Source organism: Protomyctophum parallelum, assembly GCF_964188405.1.
Source record: "Protomyctophum parallelum genome assembly, chromosome: 12".
In the NCBI taxonomy this organism is placed as follows: domain Eukaryota; kingdom Metazoa; phylum Chordata; class Actinopteri; order Myctophiformes; family Myctophidae; genus Protomyctophum; species Protomyctophum parallelum.
In genome coordinates, this window is record NC_139712.1 from 13,032,181 (window position 1) to 13,043,308 (window position 11,128).

General features: G+C 42.8%; 1 protein-coding gene across 1 annotated transcript in view; it reads right to left on the reverse strand.

Moving 5' to 3' along the window:
- Positions 1–209: 209 nt before the first annotated feature.
- Positions 210–11,128, reverse strand: part of tfr1b (transferrin receptor 1b) — a gene marked incomplete at its 3' end in the record, with an annotated part of 48,992 nt that continues 38,073 nt past the window's right edge. Inside the window, exons 15-17 of the mRNA XM_083777634.1 lie at positions 9,854–10,040; positions 8,704–8,850; positions 210–244 (exon numbers count right to left, since the gene is read on the reverse strand). Coding sequence (XP_083633760.1) covers positions 210–244; positions 8,704–8,850; positions 9,854–10,040 — 369 coding nt within the window. The remainder of the gene's footprint in view (positions 245–8,703; positions 8,851–9,853; positions 10,041–11,128) is intronic.

Consider the following 11,128-nt stretch of genomic DNA (forward strand, 5'->3'; position numbering starts at 1 on the left):
TTTACAATCGTAAAATGGGGTTTGGAAAATCGGGTATCGTAAATCGTAAATGGGTTTTGGGAAAATCGTAAATCAGGTTTGGAAAATCGTAAAATCGTAAAAATCGGGGACAGACCCTTACCGTGCTGGGCTGGGAGAGACGGCCCAGAGCCAACGCTGGGAGTGACATGAAGGGGGGGGGGCGGGGCGGGGGGGGGGGGGGGGGGGGGTCACCTCGATGGAGTTACGGACCCCCAACCAGCACCTAGAGAAAGAGAGAGAGTCTTAGATCATAAAGGGAGGCCATGTCTGTGCGTGTGTGTGTGTGTGTGTGTGATGGTGAGGAAGGAGTTAGTTGTAGTGATTGAATTGGAACATTAACCCATTCTGACCTGAGATCAGATTCTAAAAAATGTCTTCTACATCCAGACAGTTTTCTGAAAAAGCTACGTTTCTATGTCAGTCGTTCTTCGACTTTTCAAAAATAGCAGACCTATACGAGCTCGTAGCGCGCCACCGAGTGGCGCGCTACGAGCTCGTAGGTCTGCTATTTTTCAATAGATTAGAGCATAACGTAATGCTAACACGGTACCAAAAGGGGTTGGCAGTGTTCATTCTATAGTCGGATTAAAATAGGGTGCATTTTGCATCCCAAAACACAGTTTATAGTTAAGGGACGCAACAAAACAACGAGTTAAATTATAACATTGATTTTAACAATATAAATTGGGGGTCCCAGAGACAGAAATGCCATTAAATGGGGGGTCCGTATAGACTAAAGCATGTCAAACTGAGGGGGTCTTTGAAATGAAACAGGTTGAGAATCACTGCTATAGAGACCCGTACACATCTTCTCTTTATTCGGAGTGCCTGCAGGCATATCTTTTCAAATGGGCTAATTAATTATAGACTGTCAATGTGGGAGTCTTTTAATTGGCATGGAAAAGTTTGAATGGCAATTAACCACTGAATTAAACGACTGAATCATGCATCGAATCATTTCGGGGCAGCGGTGACCGAACGGTTTGCGGAGCGGTCTTGATATCGGAAGGTCGCTAGTTCGTATCCCTGGACCGGCACGTTAAAATTACCACCGCTGAAGTGCCCTTGGACAAGGCCCCCCTACCATGAAATGTTCTATGAGCAGGGCCTGGCTGTAAACAAGTTCTTGAGCTTAGTCCTACAGTTACCCTGGGTAAACATAGTACCTTTCCTTTCCTTAGTCTAGTTACCCTGCAGGGTAAACATAGTACCTTTCCTTTCCTTAGTCCAGTTACCCTGGGTGAACATAGTACCTTTCCTTTCCTTAGTCCAGTTACCCTGGGTAAACAACATAGTACCTTTCCTTTACTTAGTCCAGTTACCCTGGGTAAACATAGTACCTTTCCTTTCCTTAGTCCAGTTACCCTGGGTAAAAATAGTACCTTTCCTTAGTCCAGTTACCCTGGGTAAACATAGTACCTTTCCTTTCCTTAGTCCAGTTACCCTGCAGGGTAAACATAGTACCTTTCCTTTCCTTTCCTTAGTCCAGTTACCCTGGTTAAACATAGTACCTTTCCTTTCCTTAGTCCAGTTACCCTGGGTAAACATAATACCTTTCCTTTCCTTAGTCCAGTTACCCTGGGTATATACATAGTACCTTTCCTTTCCTTAGTCCAGTTACCCTGGGTAAACATAGTACTTTTCCTTTCCTTAGTCCAGTTACCCTGGGTAAACATAGTACCTTTCCTTTCCTTAGTCCAGTTACCCTGGGTAAACATAGTACCTTTCCTTTCCTTAGTCCAGTTACCCTGGGTAAACATGGTACCTTTCCTTTCCTTAGTCCAGTTACCCTGGGTAAACATATGGTACCTTTCCTTAGTCCAGTTACCCTGGGTAAACATAGTACCTTTCCTTTCCTTAGTCCAGTTACCCTGGGTAAACATGGTACCTTTCCTTTCCTTAGTCCAGTTACCCTGGGTAAACATGGTACCTTTCATTTCCTTAGTCCAGTTACCCTGGGTAAACATGGTACCTTTCCTTTCCTTAGTCCAGGTACCCTGGGTAAACATAGTACCTTTCCTTTCCTTAGTCCAGTTACCCTGGGTAAACATAGTAGCCTACCTTTCCTTTCCTTAGTCCAGTTACCCTGGGTAAACATGGTATGGTACCTTTCCTTTCCTTAGTCCAGTTACCCTGGGTAAACATGGTACCTTTCCTTTCCTTAGTCCAGTTACCCTGGGTAAACATAGTACCTTTCCTTTCCTTAGTCCAGTTACCCTGGGTAAACATGGGGTACCTTTCCTTTCCTTAGTCCAGTTACCCTGCAGGGTAAACATAGTACCTTTCCTTTCATCTTCTGCAGTGAATTATATTAGTCAACACATGTAAATAAAATTATAAATAATGTTCATAACAAGAAGAATAAAAGCCATGCAGTGCAGTATAACAACAGGAGAAGGAATGCTTATAATATTGTATGTCACGTGGTTCTAATCATAATAATGGGATATAAATTATGTCATATCATATCACACAGACATATAACTATAGACGTCTATAAATATGTTCCCTCAGTCCCTACGCTCATTTTGCTACAGGATGAGCGTACAGGGAATTGATTGATTGAAATATGTATTAACAGTTTGCGGAATTACAGTAGGCCTACTACATTTCAAGCACAACTCAATATAGGCTATACAAAGACTATTAACTGTGAGTGGACGACACCTATACAGCATTATTATAGGCTACGCTCGTTTACAACAGGGTCCACCTTGTTCAATTCATCAAAACATTTAGAGACGTACAAATTATAAGACGTAACTCATTCTACTGACCTTATGTTGTTAATGTCGTTGACAGCATGGCCGGGTTACTGTTATTACTGTAGGTCTGGATGTGAACACATGTACAGTTCCTCCTCACGTCGCTTTTTTAAGGAATGAATGAATTGCATGACTAGCTGAAATATATTATATGAAGCCACTGCGTCTATAAAAGAGGTTCCAATGAAGACGTTCTGTGTGTGTCTGTAGTATTTATATAGTATAACGGTTCTAATGTTCAGCTTCTCTGTCTGTCTTTCTAACGGAATCTATAGGATTCACTTCATGTTTATTCCGTCTCTCTCTCTCTCTCTCTCCGTGTGTGTGTGTGTGTCTCTCTCTCTCTCTCTCTGTGTGTGTGTGTGTGTGTCTCTCTCTCTCTCTCTCGGTGCGTCTGTCCGTCTGCAGGGATTACAGAGCGTCACTGTGGTGCGCATGCGCACCCTTAAAGAGCACCGCACGTTTCCAATGACAATTAATTAACATCAAGTTAAATCATTAATTGACTGTTGAGACACTTTCTATCGGTCGACAATTAGAACTACTAAAATAATGCAATTAATTTGTCTCTTATGTTATCTCTTCATTGTTGTCTTTATATATTTTACATGTAGGCTACATCAACTATAATTATATATTTTACATGTAAGGCTACAATATATATTTTGTTATGCATACATATTGTATAATGTAGATCAGTGGTTCCCAAAGTGGGGTCCGGGGACCCCCAGGGGTCCTCGAGGGAGTTCCAGGGGGTCCCCAGCTGAATGATAGTTAATTGGAACCGAATGGACCCCTTATGGGTCTGTGACTCTGAGAGGTCCATTTGGTTCCATTTGTATCACTCTCAGAGTTAAATTAACATTGATTTTAACATAAATTGGGGGTTTGATTGATTGATTGAAATATTTATTAACAGTTTGTAGAATTTACAGTACATTTTAAGCACAAACTCAATACAAAGACTGTTAACTGTGAGTGGACGACCCAATTAAGCATTACACTTGTTTACAACAGGGTCCACATTGTTCAATTCATCAAAACATTTAGAGACATACAAATATACACTTCTATGTAGCTAAAGAACAGAACAGGAATTCATCATATAGTGGTCCATATAGGGTCCCAGAGATATAAATGCCATTCAATGGGGGTCCATAGACTAATGCATGTCAAACTGGGGGTCCTTGAAATTAAACGGGTTGAGAACATAGACTGTAAAAAATAGGTTGAGAATCACTGCTCCCCTTTTCAATGCCCGCACACACACACCCCCCCACACACACACACCCACCCCCACCCCCACACCACACCACAGCTGTGTGAAAGGATTGTGCTAAAACAAATACTTACCATGGTCTACAGCGCCCTCTGGTGGTGGACACTGACAATACAACCACAGGGAAAATAATTATAAACAAACAAAGATGTTGCCAAAGCTAAAGCGTTTATTTATCATTGTATAAGTATATAACAATAATCATAACAGCAGAAGAAACATGTGAGTAAAGATGACAGAATAATAAACCATACATGTATAGAATACAGGGGTGGGCAACTTTGACAATGGCGAGGGCCAATATATTTCCACACTCACACCTGCAGGGCCACAGTGCATGTTAGTCGTAGCAAAAATAGCCGATCTACAAGCTCAAAACGCGTCGCAATGCGACGCATTTTGAGCTTGTAGATCAGCTATATTTTTGCTATATTTGAATTGAAAAACTGAATATTTTTTTTGCCATTTTTGAATTGGAATCCTGAAAAGTAACCTTTTTTTAATTTAATTTCAAATGGATTTAGTTATAGTTATGTCAACTTTATGAACTGTTAACATAACTACAGTGGACACAAAAAGACAATAACATTTTAATACTAGTCATTAAGTACTAGTCATTTAATACTAGGCATGAAGTCATTAAAGCGGATTTGGAATTGTAAACAGCTGAAATCAACACTATATCAGTATTCTGATATTAACATGCGGGCCGCATATAAGTGAAGGTGGGGGGCCGCATGTGGCCCCCGGGCCGCCAGTTGCCCACCCCTGATGTAGAAACATGTGAGTAATGATGACGGAATGATAAAACATACATGTAGGCCAACGGAACACAGGAGCCAGTCCTGCTGATGAAGATTGACTAATTTAAATGATGGAACAACACATCTTGTGCCACCCTTATCCCTTAGCCCTTATCCCTTAGCCCTTAGCGTAGCCTCGATATCCAGGCTTTCATTTCGTCTGCGCGACAAATGAAAGCCTGGATTTACGCATGCTGGGCTGCACTGGTCTAAAAGTGTGACGTCAGGACTCTGAGCGGTGTGTGCACCCCTCAAGATAACACCCTGATGTGACGTCAGGACTCTGAGCGGTGTGTGCACCCCTCAAGATAACACCCTGATGTGACGTCAGGGCTCTGAGCGGTGTGTGCACCCCTCAAGATAACACCCTGATGTGACGTGAGGACTCTGAGCGGTGTGCACCCCTCAAGATAACACCCTGATGTGACGTCAGGGCTCTGAGCCGTGTGTACCCCTCAAGATAACACCGTGAGGAAATCATTACCGGTGGAACTTCAAACGAGGTTATAATGCGAGGAAAATGAGGAGAATGGCTGAAGAACCCACCACACCGTCTAAGAACAAAACCAACGTGTGCCGACTCTGTGGAAATAACTTCGACAGTTTGTTAGAATGGTTTACTCCAGCAACCAGTGGTTTCTGCTTCTGGTCGACACAATAAATAGAGCGTCGCAGTCCCTCCCCTTTTCAGAACAACGAGTGGCCCAGGAAATGGTTCTCTATTCATTTCTCCCATAGGCTCTTCCTAAAGTATTTATTTAAAGACGGTTACGCCGCGGACAAAGCCAACTCGGATCGTGACAAATCATGACAACGAACACAATGTTTTGGGGCCCCACACCTTTGGGGGCCCTGTTTGGTGTTTTTCCCTCAATACCGTCGCTCTCCAAACCAGAGAGGGATGTTTTGGCCTTTGTCACTTTGTTAGCGAGGAGACTAATTCTGACCAACTGGAAATCGCCCACTTCCCCTTCTCACACTCATTTGGTTAGGGACACCTTGTACTGTGTAAAACTGGAGAAGATTAGACACTCCTTGAATGGTTCTTCCGATAGGTTTGGGAGGATATGGGGTCCATTCTTTCAATTCATTCAGAATTTGAATCCATCTCTGCTTGGGGATGAGTGAGGTCTGCTGGACTTTTGTTTTAAAAGTAGCTTATACTGTGATTGGATTGTATGGATTGTATTGGATTGGATTATGGATGTACCTATGTTTATTTTTATATAGGATGTTGTTTTGTCTGTTTTTGTCTGACTTTTATTTTTCAACTTTTACTGATCTTGTATTTAAGGTTTGTTTGTCTTGTTTTCTGTTGTCCTTTTTCTTTGGGGTGAAAATTCAAAGTGTTTACTCTTTTATGTCATACTTGTGGGGTTTATTTAAGAGAAGCTGTTAATGTTAATTATTCTTTTTCAAACTCTATCTCAATAATGCTTCTGTGAAAAAAACCAATAAACAAAGTTATAAAAAAAAAAGAAAAATGTTTTGGGGCCGATCAAATAATTTATAAGAAGAAAAACAAAAAAAGTGTTGTAACCTGCCGTTTTTTCTACTTTCTAATTATTTGTTTGGCCCAAAATATTGTGTTCATTGTCATGATTTGTCCCTTATCCCTTGTCCCTTATCCCTAAACTTATTTATCAATGTTTTACTATTTAGAAAATCATTTAAAAAAATAGTACAACTAGCCAATCTACATCTACCACGTTGTGAGCTTGTAGATCAGCTATTTGAACTATTTTTAAACAAAATCCAATGATTTATTTTCCTTCAGTAAATGTTCATGAAGAAAATTAAATACAAATCGAAGATAATCCATGAACTAGAACAAATATTACCCAAACGACACATGGACCGTATTGGTTCATTATGACGATGAAACCAGACGCACAATCAAGGATTTCAGCCCAGGTTTTTCTGGAGGGTAAAAGGAGTTTTTAAAAAGGAGAAACGTAACGTCAGCCCAAACAAAGCAATGAAGCCATTAATAATCCACATATTGAATGTGTTGATACTAGAGATAAAAGACAAATACATAACAATAAAACTCTGAGAAATCTCTGTTCCCGATAAGTTAGAAATACAAAATAAAACTCTGGGAAATCTCTGTTCCCGATAAGTTAGAAACAAAAATATTATATATGTGATGTATTGCCATGCTTTTTTCTGATTGCTTAATGTAAATCGCTCTGGATTAAGAGCGTCTGATAAATGCCTAAATTGTAAATTGTAAAAAAATAAACATGAAACTCTGGGAAATCTCTGTTCCCGATAAGTTAGAAACACAAAATAAAATAAATAACTCTGGGAAATCTCTGTTCCCGATAAGTTGTTCACCCTTCAGTGAAATATGGGAGACAGTGCTAGCCTGGTTAAAGGACAACTTTAGTTTTTTTCAACCAAGGTTCATGTTTTAGGTTGTTATTAGAGAAACTAAAAGGTGAGTGTTAATTTTCTTTTATTTGCTGCTTTCTTTCGTTTTGGGGATTTTAGCAGTTTTTGACAGGGGGGCGGGGGCATTCGAGCATGGGGCTAAATATGTATTTTTTTTTACCAAATTTGATGGTGATTTCTTTATTCATTATTTACTATAGTCCTAATAAACCCCAGGAAATTACATCTGGCCACAGAAGATCACATGATCTACTGAATGTGAAGGTAGCCTACTGGGGAAAGGCTTATAGGTGTGTATAGGCTCAATATGTCAGTTTGTCACATGCAATAGATCCTGTGATCTTTTGTGGCCAGATGTAATTTCTTGGGGTTTATTAGGACTATAGTACCGGTAAATAATAAAAAAATTAATCACCATAATATTTTGTAAAAAAATACATATTTAGCCCCATGCTCGAATGCCCCCGCCCCCCTGTCAAAAACTGCTAAAATCCCCAAAACGAAGGAAAGCAGCAAATGAAAGAGAATTAACACTCACCTTTTAGTTTCTCTAATAACAACCTAAAACATGAACCTTGGTTGAAAAAAACTATAGTTGTCCTTTAATAAACCATTCGGTCTGGTTTATTAACCAGGCTAAGACAGTGCACCCCGGATACGTGCCCCCCCTCACACATGTAGCCGTCGCAAAAAAAAAACCCACCCGATCTACAAGCTCATCTTTAAAGAAAAGATGCAAGCGACGCCTCGATGCACGAGAGGGACACTTCATACCGGCTACGTCTATAGAGCGTCGCAGTCCCGCCCCCTCGAGAGACCCGGAAAAGAAATCGCCGTTCAATTTCCTCATAGGCATTTCTTAAAGTATTTATTTAAAGACGGTTACGCTGCCGACAAAGACAACTCGGATCGTGCCAAATCATGACAATGAACACAATATTTTGGGGCCGATCAAATCATTAGAAAGAAGAAAATAAAGTCAGGAGACAACACTATTTGTTTTGTTTTTCTTCTTATAAATTATTTGATCTGCCCCAAACATTGTGTTCATTGTCGTGATTTGTCACGATCCGAGTTGGCATTTGTCCGCGGCGTAACCGTCTTTAAATAAATTCTTTACGAAATGCCTATAGGAACAATGCATTGCGATTCATTTCCTGGGCCACTCGTCGTTCTGAAAGGGGGAGGGACTGCGGCGCTCTATAGGGGGACACTTTACAAACGCACACACGCACAATCACACACACTGGTAGGCAAAAACTACCGTCCACTTCTTTGACATTATGGAAGGCCCTGCTTCCGATAATAGGCCTGAGGATTATGGAAGGCCCTGCTTCCGATAATAGGCCTGAGGATTATGGAAGGCACTGCTCCCGATAATAAATTAAATGACACTCGAAAATAAACATAAACATTGAAACAGCGCCTCTGTTCTCACAGGACGGCGTTTGGTTTGGACGTCTGGGCTGGGTCTGGTTCTGGGTCTGAGTCTGGTTCTGAGTCTGATCTGGGTCCGAGTCGGGTCTGGTCTGGGTCTTGGTCTGGGTCTGGGTCTGGGTCTGGTCTGGTCTAGCAGAGGCAGCCGCTCTCAGAACACACAGAAGACGATATAACCGTCAACAAGTATGGAAGGCTCTGCTCCCCATAACTTAACAACAGTTAGTATGGAATATTAAATGACTCTGTATAAAAAAACAAAACAAGGACAAATATGGCATGTCATACAGTGGACTTCTGCCACCGATGAGACATTGATTGTAAGGATATTAATTAGGATAGTGGACTCTGATGCCACTGATGAGACCATAATTCAAGTATGAATTAAAGGTCATCAGAGGTCGGGGGGGGGGGGGGGTCGTTAGTGCAACGAGGAGAAAAAAAGGGGGGGGGGGGGGGGGGGTAGATATCTGCTTGTGCTGAAGTGCAATTAGTGATTGATAAAAAAAAAAAAACATTTTTATGACCTCTGGGTTCCCCTCCCTCTCTCTCTCCCCCCTCCCCCGCTCTAGACCCATTTGTATGACCTCTGGGTCTCTCTCTCTCTCTCTGACCCCTCTCTCTCCTCCTCCCCCCCCCCTCTCTCTCTCTCCCCCCCCCCCCTCTCTCTCTCCCCCTCCCCCTCTCTCCCCCTCCCCCCTCTCTCTCCCCCTCCCTCCCTCTCCCTCTCTCTCTCTCTATCTCTCTCTCTCCCTCTCTCTCTCTCCCCCTCCCTCTCTCTCTCCCCCTCTCCCCCCTCCCTCTCTCTCTCTCTCCCCCTCTCTCCCCCTCCCCCCCTCTCCCTCTCTCTCTCTCCCCCTCTCTCTCTCTCTCTCTCTCCCCCTCCCTCTCTCCCTCTCTCTCTATCCCCCTCTCTCCCTCTCTCCCTCTCTCTCCCCCTCCCCCTCCCGCCCTCTCTCTCTCTCCCCTCCCCTGCCCCCTCTCTCTCTCCCCCTCTCCCTCCCCCTCTCCCCCTCTCTCTCCCCCTCTCTCTCTCTCTCTCTCTCCCTCTCTCCCCCCCCCCCTCTAGACCAATTTGTATGACCTCTGGGGGTCTCTCTCTCTCTCTCCCCCCCCTCCCCCTCCCGCTCTAGACGTCGTGCCCCTCCCACAGCCCCTCCCCATGGCGTGCGCTGCCCCCTGCAGGGTGGACGTGGCGAGGGCGAGCTGCGTGCGCAGCGCGGCGGGGTCCGTGGCCGCGGCGACCGCCTCCAGGGTGTGGTCGCCTCGGCCGAACAGCAGGTGGCGGTACGGAGCGTCTCTGACCGAGACGTAGGGGGAGAGGAGGGAGTGTTCCACCTGGAGAACACACACACACACACACACACACACACACACACACACACACACACACACACACACAGTGTTAACCCATTCTGACCCGAGATCAGATTCTAAAAAGTGTCTTCTACATCCTGACAGTTTTCTGAAAAGGCTATGTTTCTATGTCAGTCGTTCTTCAATCGGCAATTGGTTGAAACAGGCTCTCCAGACGTGCTGAAATGAGCACGACATCACACCTAGACGTTAATAGAAAGATTTGAGAACTTTATAAATATCGTCAGTTGAGCTGATTAATGATTAGAGTTTAGCAGCATTATTGGCTTATAGGAATGGAACACAAAGGGCAGGTCTACACTGCTGTATTTTAACATCAGTTATTATAGGAATGGAACACAAAGGGCAGGTCTACGCTGCTGTATTTTAACATCAGTTATTATAGGAATGGAACACACAGGACAGGTCTACGCTGCTGTATTTTAACATCAGTTATTATAGGAATGGAACACAAAGGGCAGGTCTACGCTGCTGTATTTTAACATCAGTTATTATAGGAATGGAACACAAAGGGCAGGTCTACGCTGCTGTATTTTAACATCAGTTATTATAGGAATGGAACACAAAGGGCAGGTCTACGCTGCTGTATTTTAAAATCAGTTATTATAGGAATGGAACATAAAGGGCAGGTCTACGCTGCTGTATTTTAACATCAGTTATTATAGGAATGGAACACAAAGGGCAGGTCTACGCTGCTGTATTTTAACATCAGTTATTATAGGAATGGAACACACAGGACAGGTCTACGCTGCTGTATTTTAACATCAGTTATTATAGGAATGGAACACAAAGGGCAGGTCTACACTGCTGTATTTTAACATCAGTTATTATAGGAATGGAACACAAAGGGCAGGTCTACGCTGCTGTATTTTAACATCAGTTATTATAGGAATGGAACACAAAGGGCAGGTCTACACTGCTGTATTTTAACATCAGTTATTATAGGAATGGAACACAAAGGGCAGGTCTACACTGCTGTATTTTAACATCAGTTATTATAGGAATGGAACACAAAGGGCAGGTCTACGCTGCTGTATTTTAAAATCAGT